Here is a 17,822-nt window from a genome sequence, read left to right on the forward strand (position 1 = left end):
GAGCGCGGCGGGGGGCACCCGCGGGTCGGGGTCTCCCCTCAGGACCCCCAGCAGGGTGGGCAGCACCCCGAGGCGCAGCGCCCGGGCCTGGGCCCCCGGCAGGTTCTGGGCGCAGGCGCCCAGCGCCCGCGCGGCGCCCGCCCGCAGCGGCGCCCGGCCGTGCCCCAGCAGCGCCCGCAGCACCTCCAGGCCCCCGAGGGAGCAGAAATCTGGGAGAAAAGGGGAGAAAATGGGAGAAAACGGGTTAAAAATGGGAAAAAATGGGTTAGAATGGGGTTTAAAGGGTTAAAAATGGCAGAAATCCCTCAGAAAATAACCCAAAATCCAGCCCCAAACGAGCCCAGCAGCGCCCGCAGCACCTCCAGCCCGCCCAGGGAGCAGAAATCTGGGAGAAAAGGGGAGAAAATGGGAAAAAACGGGTTAAAAACGGGAAAAACGGGGAAAAACAGGGTTTAAAGGGTTAAAAATGGCAGAAATCCCTCAGAAAAAACCCAAAATCCAGCCCCAAACGAGCCCAGCAGTGCCAAAGCCCTGAGTGACCAAATGACCCCAGAGTGACCCCTGAGTGACCAGTGAGTGACCCAATGACCCCAGAGTGACCAGTGAGTGACCCAATGACCCCAGAGTGACCAGTGAGTGACCCCAGAGTGACCAGTGAGTGACCAGTGAGTGACCCCAGTGACCCCAGAGTGACCCAATGACCCCAGTGACCCCAGAGTGACCAGTGAGTGACCAGTGGCTCACCGGTGGCATTGTCCAGGCTCTCGCAGAGCTCGGCCAGCTCGGCCAGCGCCTCCTCGTGTCCCAGTGACCCCAATGACCCCAGAGTGACCAGTGAGTGACCCCAGTGACCCCAGAGTGACCAGTGAGTGACCCAATGACCCCAGAGTGACCAGTGAGTGACCCCAATGACCCAGAATGACCAATGGCTCACCTGTAGCATTGTCCAGGCTCTCGCAGAGCTCGGCCAGCTCGGCCAGCGCCTCCTCGTGTCCCAGTGACCCCAGTGACCCCAGAGTGACCAGTGAGTGACCCCAGTGACCCCAGAGTGACCCCAGAGTGACCAGTGAGTGACCCCATCTCACCCGTGGCATTGTCCAGGCTCTCGCAGAGCTCGGCCAGCTCGGCCAGCGCCTCCTCGTGTCCCAGTGACCCCAGTGACCCCAGAGTGACCAGTGAGTGACCAGTGAGTGACCAATGGCTCACCAGTAGCATTGTCCAGGCTCTCGCAGAGCTCGGCCAGCTCGGCCAGCGCCTCCTCGTGTCCCAGTGACCCCAGAGTGACCAGTGAGTGACCAGTGAGTGACCCCATCTCACCCGTGGCATTGTCCAGGCTCTCGCAGAGCTCGGCCAGCTCGGCCAGCGCCTCCTCGTGTCCCAGTGACCCCAGTGACCCCAGAGTGACCAGTGAGTGACCAGTGAGTGACCCAATGACCCCAGAGTGACCAGTGAGTGACCCCATCTCACCCGTGGCATTGTCCAGGCTCTCGCAGAGCTCGGCCAGCTCGGCCAGCGCCTCCTCGTGTCCCCCGCTGTCCCCCCGGCCGCTCTCGGCCGCGGCCTGGCCGGGGCAGGGCTGGGCCAGCAGCCGCAGGCAGCGCTGCAGCTCGGCCCGGGCGGCGCCGGGCCCGGCCAGGGCCTGGGACACGGCCTGCCGCAGCCACTGCTGCCTCTGGGGGGAAAAAATATCCTAAATTATCTTAAAGTTATCATAAATTATCCCAAAGTTATCCTAAATTATCCCAGAGTTATCCCAGAGTCACAGCAGGGCGAACCTGGGCCCGGCCAGCGCCTGGGACACGGCCTGCCGCAGCCACTGCTGCCTCTGGGGGACAGAAATTATCATAAATTATCCCAAATTATCCCAAAGTTATCATGAATTATCCTAAAGTTATAATAAATTATCCTAAATTATCCCAGAGTTATCCCAGAGTCACAGCGGGGTGAACCCGGGCCCGGCCAGCGCCTGGGACACGGCCTGCCGCAGCCACTGCTGCCTCTGGGGAGACAGAAATTATCATAAATTATCCCAAAGTTAGCATAAATTATCCTAAAGTTATCATAAATTATCATAAATTATCCCAGAGTTATCCCAGAGTCACAGCAGGGTGAACCCGGGCCCGGCCAGCGCCTGGGACACGGCCTGCCGCAGCCACTGCTGCCTCTGGGAGACAGAAATTATCATAAATTATCCCAAAGTTAGCATAAATTATCCTAAAGTTATCATAAATTATCCTAAATTATCCCAGAGTTATCCCAGAGTCACAGCGGGGTGAACCCGGGCCCGGCCAGCGCCTGGGACACGGCCTGCTGCAGCCACTGCTGCCTCTGGGGGGAAAAAATATCATAAATTATCCCAAAGTTAGCCTAAATTATCCTAAATTATCCCAGAGTTATCCCAGAGTCACACCAAGATTAACCCGGGCCCGGCCAGCGCCTGGGACACGGCCTGGCGCAGCCACTGCTGCCTCTGGGGGGAAAAAATATCATAAATTATCTTAAAGTTATAATAAATTATCCTAAATTATCATAAATTATCCCTGAGTTATCCCAGAGTCACAGCGGGGTGAACCCGGGCCCGGCCAGCGCCTGGGACACGGCCTGCCGCAGCCACTGCTGCCTCTGGGGGGAAAAAATATCATAAATTATCTTAAAGTTATAATAAATTATCTTAAAGTTATCATAAATTATCCTAAAGTTATCATAAGTTATCCCAAAATTATCCTAAGTAATTTTCTCAAAGCTATCCTGAATTATCCTAAGTTATCTCAAAGTTATCATAAATTATCCTAAAGTTATTCTAAATTATCCTAGAGTTATCCTAAATAATTATTCTAAAGTTATCCTAAATTGTCCTAAGTTATCCCGAAGGTAGCCTAAATAATTATCCCAAAGTTATCATAAATTATCCTAAAGTTATCCTAAATTATCCTAAATAATTATCCCAAAGTTATCCTAAATTATCCAAAATTATCCCAAAGTTATCATAAATTATCCTAAAGTTATCCTAAATAATTATCCCAAAGTTATAATAAATTATCCCAAAGTTATCCTAAATTATCCTAGTTATTCTAAATAATTATCCCAAAGTTATCCTAAATAATTATCCCAAAGTTATCCTAAATTATCCCAAAGTTAGCCTAAGTTATCCCAAACTTATCCTAAGTAATTATCCCAAAGTTACCCTAAATTATCCTGAGTTATCCCAAAATTATTATAAATTATCCTAGAGTTATCCTAAATAATTATCCCAAAGTTATCCTAAATTATCCCAAAGCTACCCTGAGGTTAAACAAAAATTAAAGCGAAATTAAAGTGAAATTAAAGCAAAATTAAAGTGAAAGTAAAACCAAATTAAAGTGAAATTAAAGTGGGATTAACCCAGAACCCGTCACAGTCTCCGACACCAGAGCAGGGAGCTGCTGCTGCCCTGGGGGGCACAAATTACCCTAAATTAACCCAAAATTACCCCAAAATCGGCCAAAATTACCCCAAAATCAGCCAGAGTCACCCCAAAATCAGCCAAAGTCACCCCAAAATCGGCCAAAATTACCCCAAAATCAGCCAGAGTCACCCCAAAATCAGCCAGAGTCACCCCAAAATCGGGCAAAGTTACCCCAAAATCGGGCAAAATTACCCCAAAATTGGGCAAAATCACCCCAAAATCGGCCAGAGTCACCCCAAAATCGGCCAAAATTACCCCAAAATCGGGCAAAATCACCCCAAAATCAGCCAGAGTCACCCCAAAATCGGCCAAAATTACCCCAAAATCCGGCAAAATTACCCCAAAATCAGCCAGAGTCACCCCAAAATCGGCCAAAATTACCCCAAAATCGGGCAAAATCACCCCAAAATCAGCCAGAGTCACCCCAAAATTCGCCTCTGGCACCTCAAACCAGGCCCTGGGACCCCGAATTATCCCGGGGACCCCCAAACCCCCAAAAGTGACTCCAGAGCCCCAAAAGTGACCCCAAAGTGTCCCAAAAGTGACCCCAAAAGTGACCCCAAAGAGCCCCAAAAGTGACCCCAAAGTGTCCCAAAAGTGTCCCAAAAGTGTCCCCAGAGCCTCAAAAGTGACCCCAGAGCCCCAAAAGTTCCCCCAAAGTGTCCCAAAAGTGACCCCAAAGTGTCCCCAGAGAGGCTGAAAAGCCCCAAAAGTGACCCCAGAGCCCCAAAAGTGTCCCCAGAGCCTCAAAAGTGACCCCAGGGCCCCAAAAGTGTCCCCAAAGTGTCCCCAGAGAGGCCAAAAAGCCCCAAAAGTGACCCCAGACAGCCCCAAAGCTTCCAGACAGCCCCAAAGAGCCCCAAAAGTGCCCCCAAAGTGTCCCCAGAGAGGCCAAAGTGCCCCAAAAGTGCCCCCAAAGTGTCCCCAGAGAAGCTGAAAAGCCCCAAAGTGTCCCCAGACAGCCCCAAAGAGCCCCAAAAGTGACCCCAAAGAGCCCAAAAAGCCCCAAAAGTGCCCCCAGACAGCCCCAAAGAGCCCCCAAAAGTGTCCCCAGAGAGGCCAAAAAGCTCCAAAAGTGACCCCAGAGCCCCAAAAGTGTCCCCAGAGCCTCAAAAGTGACCCCAGAGCCTCAAAAGTGACCCTAGGGCCCCAAAAGTGTCACAAAAGTGTCCCCAGAGAGGCCAAAAAGTTCCAAAAGTGACTCCAAAGCCCCAAAAGTGTCCCAAAAGTGTCCCAAAAGTGTCCCCAGAGAGGCTGAAAAGCCCCAAAAGTGACCCCAGACAGCCCCAAAGCTTCCAGACAGCCCCAAAGAGCCCCAAAAGCCCCAAAAGTGTCCCCAAAGTGTCCCCAGAGAGGCCAAAAAGCCCCAAAAGTGACTCCAAAGCCCCAAAAGTGCCCCCAAAGAGCCCAAAGAGCCTGAAAAGTGTCCCCAGAGAGGCCAAAAAGTTCCAAAAGTGACTCCAGAGCCCCAAAAGTGTCCCAAAAGTGTCCCCAGAGAGCCCAAAGAGCCCCAAAAGTGACCCCAGAGCCCCAAAAGTGACCCCAAAGTGCCCCCAAAGTGTCCCCAGAGAAGCCAAAAAGCTCCAAAAGTGACCCCAGAGCCCCAAAAGTGTCACAAAAGTGTCCCCAGAGAGGCCAAAAAGTTCCAAAAGTGACTCCAAAGCCCCAAAAGTGTCCCAAAAGTGTCCCCAGAGAGGCTGAAAAGCCCCAAAAGTGACCCCAGAGAACCCCCAAAGCTTCCAGACAGCCCCAAAGAGCCCCAAAAGTGCCCCCAAAAGTGCCCCCAAAGTGTCCCCAGAGCCCCAAAAGTGACCCCAAAGCGTCCCCAGAGCGCCCCCGAGCCCCCCGAGCCCCCCGGGTCCCGCCCGGCGCCGGCACCTCCTCGGGCAGGGGCTGGCGGGGCTCGGGCCGCGCCTCGCCGGCCGCCAGCGCCATCTCCAGCAGCCCCTGCAGCGTCCGCGGCGGCTCCCGCCGGCCGCCGCCGGCCCCGCCGCCCTCCGCCGCTGCCATGGCCGCGCCGCGCGCCGCTCCGAGAGCCCCGGGGCCGATCGGGGCCGATCCGGGGCCGATCCGGGACCGATCCGGGCCCGCCGGGAGCCGCCGGTGCCGCCCGGCCCCGCTCAGCGCCGCCCGCCGCGCCTGCCCGCCGCCATCTTGGCGTGGGCGGGGCCAGCGGCGGAAGGGGCGGGGTTTCGGCCGCATTGTTTATGGCCGGCGCATTGTGAGCCGGCGGAGTGAGTGACAGCGCGCTCGGCCAATAGCGAGGGAGGAGCGGGAGGGAGGAGGCCAATAGGAAGCGAGGAAGGCGGTTGGGTTTAGCCAATAGAATAAAAAGGAGGGATTTCAGCCGCCCTCGAGCGAATTCAACCAATGACAAGACAAAACGCTTTGATCGGCATCTCCGCGGGCCAATAGCCAGCCCTCAACGCCGCGGACCAATGCGGGAGCGCCGCGGTTGCCACCAATCAGCTCACCGTGCGCCTCGCGGGCAGCCAATGGGAGCGGCGGCGCGGCGGGGCGGCGGCCAATGGGGATGGCGGAGCGCGCGGCGGGAGCGGGCGGGCGGCGGCGCCGCGGCCGCGCCGGGCCCGGTGCGGGCGGCGGCTCCCGCGGCTCCCGCGGCTCCGGCGCTGCGGTAACGGCCGGGCCGGGGCTCCCGGCGCTCCCGGGGCTCGCCGCGCGCTCGGGCTGCGCCCCGCGGGCGCTCCCGCTGACGCCGCTCGCGGTGCTGCAGGCGCGGCGGCGGAGGAGGCGGCGGCGGGAGCGGCCGGCGGCGGCGCGGGCGGCGGGGACGGCGGTGACGGCGCGGGAGCTGTGCGAGAACGATGACCTGGCCACGAGCCTCGTGCTGGACTCGGTGCTCGGCTTCCGCACGCACAAGATGGGCGTCAGGTCAGAGCGGGGGAGAACCGGGGGGAACCGGGAGGGAGAACCGGGGGGAGAACCGGGGGGAGAACCGGGAGAGAGAACCGGGGGGAGAACCGGGAGGGAAAACCGGGGGGGAGAACCGGGAGGGAGAAACGGGGGGGAGAACCGGGGGGGAAAACCGGGGGACACTGGGGGAGCACCGGGAGGGAGAACCGGGCGGCACCATGTGTCCGTGCCGGTGCCCGGTGCCCATGCCCGGTGCCCATGCCCGGTGCTGATGCCCGGTGCCGGTGCTGGTGCCCGGTGCCAGTGCCCATGCCCGGTGCTGATGCCTGGTGCCCATGCCCGGTGCCCATGCCCGATGCCCGGTGCCCATGCCCGGTGCCCGGTGCGGTGCCCGGTGCCGGTGCTGATGCTCGGTGCCCGGTGCCCATGCCCGGTGCCCATGCCCGGTGCCCATGCCCAGTGCGGTGCCGGTGCCCATGCCCGGTGCCCGGTGCTGATGCCCAGTGCCCATGCCCGATGCCCGGTGCCCATGCCCGGTGCCCATGCCCGGTGCCCATGCCCAGTGCGGTGCCGGTGCCCATGCCCGGTGCCCATGCCCAGTGCGGTGCCGGTGCCCATGCCCGGTGCCCGGTGCTGATGCCCAGTGCCCATGCCCGATGCCCGGTGCCCATGCCCGGTGCTGATGCCCGGTGCGGTGCCAGTGCCCATACCCGGTGCCCGGTGCCCATGCCCGGTGCCCATGCCCGGTGCCCATGCCCGGTGCCCATGCCCGGTGCCGGTGCCCGGTGCCCAGTGCCCATGCCCAGTGCCGATGCCCGGTGCCGGTGCCCATGCCCAGTGCCCATACCCGGTGCCCGGTGCCCATGCCTGGTGCCCATGCCCAGTGCCGGTGCCCATGCCCGGTGCCCGGTGCGGTGCCCAGTGCCGGTGCTGATGCCCGGTGCCGGTGCCGGTGCTGATGCCCGGTGCCGGTGCTGATGCCCGGTGCCGGTGCCCGGTGCCGGTGCCCATGCCCGGTGCCGGTGCTGATGCCCGGTGCCCATGCCCGGTGCCGGTGCCCATGCCCGGTGCCCGGTGCCGGTGCCCGGTGCCGGTGCTGATGCCCGGTGCCCATGCCCAGTGCCCATGCCCGGTGCGGTGCCAGTGCCCGATGCCCATGCCCGGTGCTGATGCCCGGTGCCCATGCCCGGTGCCCATACCCGGTGCCCGGTGCCCATGCCCGGTGCCCGGTGCTGGTGCCCATGCCCGGTGCCCGGTGCCTGGTGCCGGTGCTGATGCCCGGTGCCCATGCCCGGTACGGTGCCCATGCCCGGTGCCGGTGCTGATGCCCGGTGCCGGTGCCCATGCCCGGTGCCGGTGCCCATGCCCGGTGCCGGTGCCCGGTGCCGGTGCTGATGCCCGGTGCCGGTGCCCATGCCCGGTGCCGGTGCCCATGCCCGGTGCCGGTGCCCGGTGCCGGTGCTGATGCCCGGTGCCCATGCCTGGTGCCCATACCCGGTGCCCGGTGCCCATGCCCGTGCCCGGTGCCGGTGCCCGGTGCCGGTCCTGATGCCCGGTGCCCGTGCCCAGTGCCCCTGCCCGGTGCCGGTGCTGATGCCCGGTGCCGGTGCCCGGTGCCGGTGCTGATGGCCGGTGCCCCGCAGCCCCCTGCCCGCCCTGCGGCGCCGGGCCCAGCTGCGGGCGGCCATCGAGGCGTTCCGGCAGCGGCGGGACCTGGAGGCGGCGTGGCGGACGCTGAGCGGCGCCTGGGCCCCGGCGTTCTTCCGCCGGCGGCGGGCGGCGCAGCGGGCGGCGCTCAAGAACCACGTACGGCGGGATTGGGGGCATTGGGGGGGACTGGGGGGGATTGGGGGAGATTTGGGGGGAGTTTGGGGGGTTTGGGGGGTCCCGGGGGGGATTGGGGGAGATCTGGGGGGGATTTGGGGGAGATCTGGGGGAGTTTGGGGGGATTGGGGGGCACTGGGGGGGATTTGGGGGAGATCTGGGGGGGTTTGGGGGAGATTTGGGGGAGTTTGGGGGGTCCCGGGGAGGTTTGGGGGGGTTTGGGGGAGATTTGGGGGAGTTTGGGGGAAGTTTGGGGGGAGTTTCGGGGGAGTTTGGGGGTGATTGGGGGGTCCCGGGGGAGACTGGGGGGGATTGGGGGAAGTTTGGGGAGATTGGGGGAGATTTGGGGGGGTTTGGGGGGTCCCGGGGGGGATTGGGGGAAGTTTGGGGGGTCCCGGGGGGGATTTGGGGGTCCCGGGAGGGTTTGGGGGGAGATTTGGGGGGAGTTTGGGGGGGTCCCGGGGGCGTTTGGGGGAAGTTTGGGGGAGTTTGGGGGGTCCCGGGGGGGATTGGGGGAGATCTGGGGGGTCCCGGGGGCGTTTGGGGGAAGTTTGGGAGGGTTGGGGGGAGATTTGGGGGGAGTCTGGGGGGTCCCGGGGGGGTTTGGGGGTAAGGGATGAATGGGGGGTCTGCTGGGGTCCTATTGGGGGGCACAGAGGGGTCTGTGGGGCACAGGGAAGGATTCTGAGGGATTTCTGAGGGATCCATGGGGCACAGGGAAGGTTTCTGAGAGGCACAGGGAAGGATTTTGGGGGGTTTTTGTGGGATCCATGAGGCACAGGGAAGGTTTCTGAGGGATCCATGAGGCACAGGGAAGGATTCTGAGGGATCCATGGGGCACAGGGAGGGATTTTGGGGGGTTTTTGTGGGATCCATGAGGCACAGGGAAGGATTCTGAGGGATCCATGAGGCACAGGGAAGGATTCTGAGGGATCCGTGAGGCACAGGGAAGGTTCCTGAGGGATCCGTGAGGCACAGGGAAGGTTCCTGAGGGATCCGTGAGGCACAGGGAAGGTTTCTGAGGGATCCGTGAGGCACAGGGAAGGTTTCTGAGGGATCCGTGAGGCACAGGGAAGGTTTCTGAGGGATCCGTGAGGCACAGGGAAGGATTCTGAGGGATCCATGAGGCACAGGGAAGGTTTCTGAGGGATTTCTGAGGGATCCATGAGGCACAGGGAAGGTTTCTGAGGGATTTCTGAGGGATCCATGGGGCACAGGGAAGGTTTCTGAGAGGCACAGGGAAGGATTTTGGGGGGTTTTTGTGGGATCCATGAGGCACAGGGAAGGTTCCTGAGGGATCTGTGGGGCACAGGGAAGGTTCCTGAGGGATTTCTGAGGGATCCATGAGGCACAGGGAAGGTTCCTGAGAGGCACAGGGAAGGATTTTGGGGGGTTTTTGTGGGATCCATGAGGCACAGGGAAGGATTCTGAGGGATCCATGAGGCACAGGGAAGGTTTCTGACGGATTTCTGAGGGATCTGTGAGGCACAGGGAAGGTTCCTGAGGGGCACAGGGAGGGATTTTGGGGGGTTTTTGTGGGATCCCTGAGGCACAGGGAAGGTTCCTGAGTGCTCTCCCTGTTTCAGTGGGTCTGAGGCAGTTTCTTTCGGGGGTCCCGAGCCCCCCATTTCCCTCCTGCCCCATCCAGGTGTTCCGCTACCTGCGGGCGCTCCTGCCCGAGAGCGGCTTCAGCATCCAGCGCTGCACCCGCTACAGCCGCGACATCAACGGCGCCAGGGTGGTCTCCACCCGCACCTGGTGAGGGCTGGGGGCGCCCCAAAAACCACAAAAATCACCCCAAAATCCACAACCTCTTCCAAAAATCCCCAACCGCCTCCAAAATCCCCTGCACCCGCCACGCTGACCCCCGCACGGAGGGGTCCCCAAAGCGCTCGGTGGATGCACAGAGGTGTCAAAATGCGGTTTTTAATTTTTTGGTGGTTTTTTTTCGGGTGTCCAGGCGCAAGCACGAGACGCTGGAGCTGCTGGGCGGCTGCGGGGTGGAGCTGCGGGGCTCGGACCGGGCGCTGCTGCGGGCGGGCGACAACGACTTCAGCCTCATGTACTCCACCCGCCGCAGGAAAACCCAGCTCTGGCTGGGGCCGGCTGCCTTCATCAACCACGGTGGGACCCCAAAACCGCCAAAAATCCGGAAAAAATCCGCCCTGGGACCCCCTCCCCGAATTGCACTGGGCGCCCTCAGGACTCGCCCGCGGGGGCTGGGGGAGCCTGGAGCGGGTGCTGATGGATGTGTTGGTGTCGTCAGATTGTCGGCCAAACTGCAGGGTGAGTGTGAGGAGGGGTTTTTATTGGTGTTCGGTGGGTTTGGGGTGAGAAAAGTTGGGTTTGGGGGGGGTTTGTGCTGGGGAATGTGAGGGAAAGATGGCGGGGAGCGTGAGGGGAAAAGGGCGGGAAATGTGAGGGGAAAAGAATGGAAAACGTGAGGGGAAAAGAATGGAAAAATGTGAGGGGAAAAGTGGTAGAAAACGTGAGGGGAAAAGGATGGAAAATGTGAGGGGAAAGGGATGGAAAATGGGAGGGGAAAAGAATGGAAAACATGAGGGGAAAAGGGCAGGAAACGTGAGGGGAAAAAGGGCGGGAAACGTGAGGGGAAAAAGGGCGGGAAACGTGAGGGGAAAAAGGGTGGGAAAATGTGAGGGGAAAAGAATGGAAAACGTGAGGGGAAAAGGGCGGGAAAACGTGAGGGGAGAAAAGAGCAGGAAACGTGAGGGGAAAAGAGCAGGAAAATGTGAGGGGAAAAAGAGCAGGAAAATGTGAGGGGAAAAAGAGCAGGAAACGTGAGGGGGAAAAGGGCAGGAAAATGTGAGGGGAAAAAGGGCGGGAAAACGTGAGGGGAAAAGGATGGAAAACGTGAGGGGAAAAGTCGTAGAAAACGTGAGGGGAAAAGGATGGAAAAATGTGAGGGGAAAAAGAGCAGGAAACGTGAGGGGAGAAAAGGGCGGGAAAACGTGAGGGGAAAAGAATGGAAAACGTGAGGGGAAAAGGGCGGGAAAACGTGAGGGGAAAAAGAGCAGGAAACGTGAGGGGAGAAAAGGGCGGGAAAACGTGAGGGGAAAAGGATGGAAAACATGAGGGGAAAAGTCGTAGAAAACGTGAGGGGAAAAGGATGGAAAACGTGAGGGGAAAAGAATGGAAAAATGTGAGGGGAAAAGTGGTAGAAAACGTGAGGGGAAAAGGATGGAAAATGTGAGGGGAAAGGGATGGAAAATGGGAGGGGAAAAGAATGGAAAACGGGAGGGGAAAAGAATGGAAAATGGGAAAAGGATGGAAAATGTGAGGGGGAAAGTGGTAGAAAACGTGAGGGGAAAAGGGCGGGAAATGTGAGGGGAAAAGAATGGAAAACGTGAGGGGAAAAGGGCGGGAAACATGAGGGGAGAAAAGGGCAGGAAAACGTGAGGGGAAAAAGAGCGGGAAAATGTGAGGGGAAAAAGGGCGGGAAAACGTGAGGGGAGAAAAGGGCGGGAAACCGTGAGGGGAGAAAAGGGCGGGAAACATGAGGGGAAAAGGATGGAAAATGTGAGGGGAAAAGGATGGAAAAATGTGAGGGGAAAAGTGGTAGAAAAGGTGAGGGGAAAAGGATGGAAAATGTGAGGGGAAAGTGGTAGAAAACGTGAGGGGAAAAGGGCGGGAAACATGAGGGGAGAAAAGGGCAGGAAAACGTGAGGGGAAAAAGAGCGGGAAAACGTGAGGGGAAAAGTCGTAGAAAACGTGAGGGGAAAAGGATGGAAAATGTGAGGGGAAAAGGATGGAAAAATGTGAGGGGAAAAGTGGTAGAAAACGTGAGGAAAAAAGAGATGGAAAATGTGAGGGGAAGAGGATGGAAAATGTGAGGGAAAAAATGGTGGGAAATGCAAGGGGAAAAAGGTGGGAAACGTGAGGGGGGAAAAGGATGGAAAATGCAAGGGGAAAAGTGGTAGAAAACATGACAGGAAAAAATGCTGGAAAATGTGAGGAAAAAAGAGATGGAAACAGGAGAAAAAAGGGTGGGAAACGTGAGGGGAGAAAAGGGCGGGAAACGTGAGGAGAAAAGTGTGGAAAGGCTGGAAACACAAGGGAAAAAGTGGTAGAAAACATGAGAGGGAAAAACGGTGGGAAATGTGAGGAGAAAAAGAGCAGGAAACGTGAGGGGGAAAAAATGGGGAAAAGTAGAAAATGTGAGGGAAAAAGTGGTGGGAAATGTGGGAAAAAAAAAGTGGGAAATGTGAGGAGAAAAAAAGCAGAAAATGTGAGGGGGAAAAAAGCAGAAAATGCGAGGGGAAAAAAGCAGACAATATGAGGGAAAAAAAGCAGAAAATGTGAGGGGAAGAGTGGCTGGAAACATGAGGGGAAAAATGGTAGAAAACGTGAGGGGAAAAAATGGTGTGAAATGTGAGGAGAAAAAGCGAGAAACGTGAGGAGAAAAAGAGCGGGAAATGTGAGGGGGAAAAAGCAGAAAATGAGAGGGGAAAAGTGGCTGGAAACATGAGGGGAAAAGTGCAAAATGTGAGGGGGAAAATGGTGGGAAATGTGAGGAGGAAAAAGCAGAAAACATGAGGGGAAAAGTGGCTGGAAACGTGAGGGGGAACGTGGTCGGAAATACGAGGAGAAACAAAGCAGAAAATGTGAGGGGGAAAAGGGTGGGAAATGTGAGGGGAAAACGGTGGAAAATGTGAGGGGAAAGGGAAGAAACGTGAGAGAAAAGTTATGAGAAGAGTGAGGGGAACAAAATGGTGGAAACATGATAGAGGAAGGGGCATTTTTGGGGTCCTGTTTTGGGGCTCTGATATTTTTGGGGTCTCTATTTTGGGGTTCTCTCCCATTTTCGGGGTCCCCATTTTGGTGCTCTCTCCCGTTTTTGGGATCCCATTTGGTGCTCTCCCATTTTCGGGATCTCATTTCGGTGCTCTCCCATTTTTGGGCCCCTATTTTGGAGCTCTCCCATTTTTGGGATCCCCATTTCAGTGCTCCCCCATTTTCGGGATCCCATTTTGGTGCTCTCCCATTTTCGGGGTCCCATTTCGGGGCTCTCCCATTTTCGGGGTCCCATTTCGGGGCTCTCCCATTTTCAGGGTCCCCGTTTCAGGGCTCTTTCCCATTTCTGGGGTCCCTTTCGGGCTCTCCCGTTTTCAGGGTCCCTGTTTCGGTGCTCTCCCATTTTCGGGATCCCATTTCAGTGCTCTCCCATTTTCGGGATCTCATTTCGGTGCTCTCTCATTTTTGGGTCCCTATTTTGGGGCTCCCCCATTTTCGGTATCCCCGTTTCGGTGCTCTCCCATTTTCGGGATCCCATTTTGGTGCTCTCCCATTTTCAGGGTCCCCATTTCGGGGCTCTCCCATTTTTGGGATCCCATTTTGGGGCTCTCCCATTTTTAGGATCCCATTTCGGTGCTCTCCCATTTTCCGGGTCCCCATTTCGGGGCTCTCCCATTTTCGGGATCCCAACTCGGTGCTCTCCCATTTTTGGGATCCCATTTCGGGGCTCTCCCGTTTTCGGGATCCCATTTCGGTGCTCTCCCATTTTTGGGATCCCATTTCGGTGCTCTCCCATTTTCGGGATCCCATTTTGGGGCTCTCCCATTTTCGGGATCCCATTTCGGTGCTGTCCCATTTTTGGGTCCCTATTTTGGGGCTCCCCCATTTTTGTGATCCCCATTTCAGTGCTCCCCCATTTTCGGGGTCCCATTTTGGGGCTCTCTCCCATTTCTGGGGTCCCTTTCGGGCTCTCCCGTTTTCAGGGTCCCCATTTCTGTGCTCTCCCATTTTCGGGGTTCCTTTCTGTGCTCTCCCGTTTCTGGGGTCCCTTTCGGGCTCTCCCGTTTTCGGGGTCCCGCCCGGGCTCTCCCGTTTTCGGGGTCCCATTTTGGGGCTCTCTCCCATTTCGGGGTCCCTTTCGGGCTCTCCCGTTTTCGGGGTCCCATTTTGGGGCTCTCTCCCATTTCTGGGGTCCCTTTCGGGCTCTCCCGTTTTCAGGGTCCCCATTTCTGTGCTCTCCCATTTCGGGGTCCCTTTCGGTGCTCTCCCATTTCGGGGTCCCTTTCGGGCTCTCCCGTTTCGGGGTCCCGCCCGGGCTGACTCCCCGATTCTCGGGGCGCAGTTGGTGTCGGCCCCGGGCGGGGCGCGGGTGCAGGCGCTGCGGGACATCCCCCCCCGGGCAGAAATCACCTGCTTCTACGGCGACGGCTTCTTCGGCGAGGGCAACCGCGGCTGCGAGTGCCGCACCTGCGAGAGGTACCCCGAAACCCCGAGGGACCCCGGAAACCCCGAGGGACCCCAAAAACCTGACCCCAAAACCCCGATGGACCCCAAAAACCTCAGAGGGACCCCAAAAACCTGATCCCGAAATCCTGACCCCAAAAAACCCCAGAGGGACCCCAAAAACCTGACCCCGGAAACCCCGATGGACCCCGGAAACCCAGAGGGACCCCAAAAACCTGACCCCGGGATCCTGAGAGGGACCCCGGAAACCCCGAGGGACCCCAAAAACCTGACCCCGGAATCCTGGCAGGGACCCCAAAAAATCTGACCCTAAAAACCCCATAGGGACCCCAAAAATCTGACCCTGGAATCCTGAGAGGGACCCCAAAAATCTGACCCCGGAAACCCCGAGGGACCCCGGAAACCCCGAGGGACCCCAAAAACCTGACCCCGGAATCCTGAGAGGGACCCCAAAAATCTGACCCCGGAAACCCCGATGGACCCTGGAAACCCGGAGGGACCCCAAAAATCTGACCCCAGAATCCTGAGAGGGACCCCGGAATCCTGGCAGGGACCCCGGAATCCTGACCCTAAAAACCCCGGAGGGACCCCAAAAATCTGATCCCGAAATCCTGACCCCAAAAAACCCCAGAGGGACCCCAAAAACCTGACCCCCGAAACCCCGATGGACCCCAAAAACCTCAGAGGGACCCCAAAAACCTGATCCCGAAATCCTGACCCCAAAAAACCCCAGAGGGACCCCAAAAACCTGACCCCCGAAACCCCGATGGACCCCAAAAACCCCGGAGGGACCCCAAAAACCTGACCCCGGAAACCCCGAGGGACCCCGGAAACCCAGAGGGACCCCAAAAACCTGACCCCGGGATCCTGAGAGGGACCCTGGAATCCTGACCCCAAAAACCCCATAGGGACCCCAAAAATCTGACCCTGGAATCCTGAGAGGGACCCCAAAAATCTGACCCCGGAAACCCCGATGGACCCCAGAAACCCGGAGGGACCCCAAAAACCTGACCCCAGAATCCTGAGAGGGACCCCAAAAACCCCAGAGGGACCCCAAAAATCTGACCCCGAAATCCTGAGAGGGACCCCAAAAAACCTGACCCAAAAAACCCCAAAGGGACCCCAAAATCCTCAGAGGGACGCCCAAATTTTGGGGGGGAAAACCCTGATTTTGGGGGGGGATGAACGACACCTGAATTTTGGGGAGCCATACGCCAATTTGGGTGGGGGTCCCCAATTTTGGGATGGGGGGGTCCCTAATTCCCGTGTGGGGTTCCCCAATTCTGGGTGGGGGTCCCCAATTTCAGGTTGGGTCCCTAAATTCGGGTTGGGGGGTCCCCAATTTTGGGTTGGGGTCCCTAATTCAGAGTGGGGGATCCCCAATTCCGGGTGGGGTTCCCCAGTTTGGGGAGGGGGATCCCCAATTCCGGGTGGGGGTTCCCCAATTTTGGGCAGGGGTCCCTAATTCAGAGTGGGGGTTCCCCAGTTCTGGGTGGGGGTCCCTAATTCTGGGTTGGGGGGGGTGTCCCCGATTTGGGTCGGGGGTCCCTAATTCAGAGTGGGGGTGTCCCCAATTTGGGTCGGGGGTCCCCAATTCCGGTTCGGGGGGGGTGTCCCCAATTTGGGTCGGGGGTCCCCAATTTGGGGTGGGGGTCCCTAATTCAGAGTGGGGGTGTCCCCAATTTGGGTCGGGGGTCCCCAATTCCGGTTCGGGGGTCCCCAATTTGGGGTGGGGGTCCCCAATTTGGGTCGGGGGTCCCCGATTTGGGTCGGGGGTCCCCAATTCCGGTACGGGGTGGGTGTCCCCAATTTGGGTCGGGGGTCCCCAATTTGGGTCGGGGGTCCCCAATTCTGGTTGGGGGGGGTGTCCCCGATTTGGGTCGGGGGTCCCTAATTCAGAGTGGGGGTGTCCCCAATTTGGGTCGGGGGTCCCCAATTCCGGTTCAGGGGGGTTGTCCCCGGTTTGGGGGGGTGTCCCCAATTCGGGTCGGGGGTCCCCAATTTGGGTCGGGGGTCCTCAGTTCTGGTTTAGGGACCCCCTAATTCAGAGTGGGGGTGTCCCCAATTTGGGTCGGGGGTCCCCAATTCCGGTTCGGGGGGGGTGTCCCCAATTTGGGTCGGGGGTCCCCGATTTGGGTCGGGGGTCCCTAATTCAGAGTGGGGGTGTCCCCAATTTGGGTCGGGGGTCCCCAATTCCGGTTCGGGGGGGTTGTCCCCGGTTTGAGGGGGTGTCCCCAATTTGGGTCGGGGGTCCCCAATTCCGGTTCGGGGGGGTTGTCCCCGGTTCGGGGGGGTGTCCCCAATTCGGGTCGGGTGTCCCCGATTTGGGTCGGGGGTCCCCAATTCCGGTTCGGGGGGGTTGTCCCCGGTTCGGGGGGGTGTCCCCGATTCGGGTCGGGTGTCCCCGATTTGGGTCGGGGGTCCCTAACCCCCCTCCCCCCCCAGGCTCGGCGAGGGCGCGTTCCGCAGCCGCGGGGGGAGGGCCCGTGCGCCCCCCCCGCCCCCCCCGCGGGACCCCCCCCCAAAATACGAACTGCGCGACACCGAGGTGCGGCTGCGGCGGCGGGGGGCGCCGGCCCGGCCCGGGACCCCCTCCCCAAAAGCGCGAGCCCGGCGGCGGCGGCGGCGCCCCCTCCCCAAATGGGCGCCCCCCGCCCAGCCCCGCGTGGCGCTGCACGACTGCGTGTCCTGCGGGGGGCGCTGCCGCCTGCGGGCGGGGGTCCCGCTGCTGCTGCTGGGGACCCCCAGAGCCGCCCCCCCGGACCCCAAACTGGCGCTCTACGCCCACGTCCGCCTGGGGGGCAGCCCCCCGAAACCCGCCGGGACCCCCGCCCGGCCCTGAGACCCCCGATGGGGGGTTTGGGGGGTCTGGGGGGGTTTGGGGGGGTTTGGGGGGTTTGGGGGGTTTGGGGGGTTTGGGGGGGCGGGACCCCCCCCGGGAACCTTCCCCGGACTGTGGGGAAGGGGATGGATTTGGGGGAGAGACCCGGATTTTGGGGGGGAGAGACCTGGATTTTGGGGGTTAGACCCGAGTTTTGGGGGGTTAGACTTGGATTTTGGGGGTTAGACCCGGATTTTGGGGGTTAGACCCGGATTTGGGGGGAGAGACCTGGATTTTGGGGGGTTAGACCCGAGTTTTGGGGGTCAGACCCAGATTTTGGGGGGTTAGACCCGAGTTTTGGGGCTCAGACCCGAGTTTTGGCGAGTCAGACCCGGATTTTGGGGGGTCAGACCCGGATTTTGGGGGGTTAGACCCGGATTTTGGGGGGTTAGACCCGGATTTTGGGGGGTTTGACTCGAGTTTTGGGGGTCAGACCTGAGTTTTGGGGGGTCAGACCCGGATTTTGGGGGGTTAGAGCCGGATTTTGGGGGTTTAGACCCGAGTTTTGGGGGTTAGACCTGGATTTTGGGGGGTTTGACCCGAGTTTTGGGGGTCAGACCCAGATTTTGGGGGTTAGACTTG

At 59.3% G+C, this 17,822-nt stretch overlaps 1 protein-coding gene across 1 annotated transcript; it reads left to right on the forward strand.

Moving 5' to 3' along the window:
* The first annotated feature begins 5,978 nt into the window (after positions 1-5,978).
* On the forward strand, positions 5,979-17,201 carry KMT5C (lysine methyltransferase 5C). Its single transcript, XM_077789814.1, has 8 exons — positions 5,979-5,993; positions 6,180-6,337; positions 7,963-8,125; positions 9,792-9,901; positions 10,104-10,267; positions 10,410-10,429; positions 14,238-14,371; positions 16,805-17,201. Exons 1-8 carry the CDS (start codon positions 5,979-5,981, stop codon positions 17,199-17,201), a joined length of 1,161 nt encoding a protein of 386 aa, XP_077645940.1.
* The last annotated feature ends 621 nt before the right edge of the window (positions 17,202-17,822 follow it).

The sequence above is a fragment of the Lonchura striata genome, chromosome 38 (assembly GCF_046129695.1).
Source record: "Lonchura striata isolate bLonStr1 chromosome 38, bLonStr1.mat, whole genome shotgun sequence".
NCBI lineage: Eukaryota > Metazoa > Chordata > Aves > Passeriformes > Estrildidae > Lonchura > Lonchura striata.

Coding starts and splice junctions, on each gene's coding strand:
- KMT5C (XM_077789814.1), top strand. Junction 6,338..7,962: donor ACGCACAAGATGGGCGTCAG/GTCAGAGCGGGG, acceptor GGTGCCCCGCAG/CCCCCTGCCCGCCCTGCGGC. Junction 8,126..9,791: donor GGGCGGCGCTCAAGAACCAC/GTACGGCGGGAT, acceptor TGCCCCATCCAG/GTGTTCCGCTACCTGCGGGC.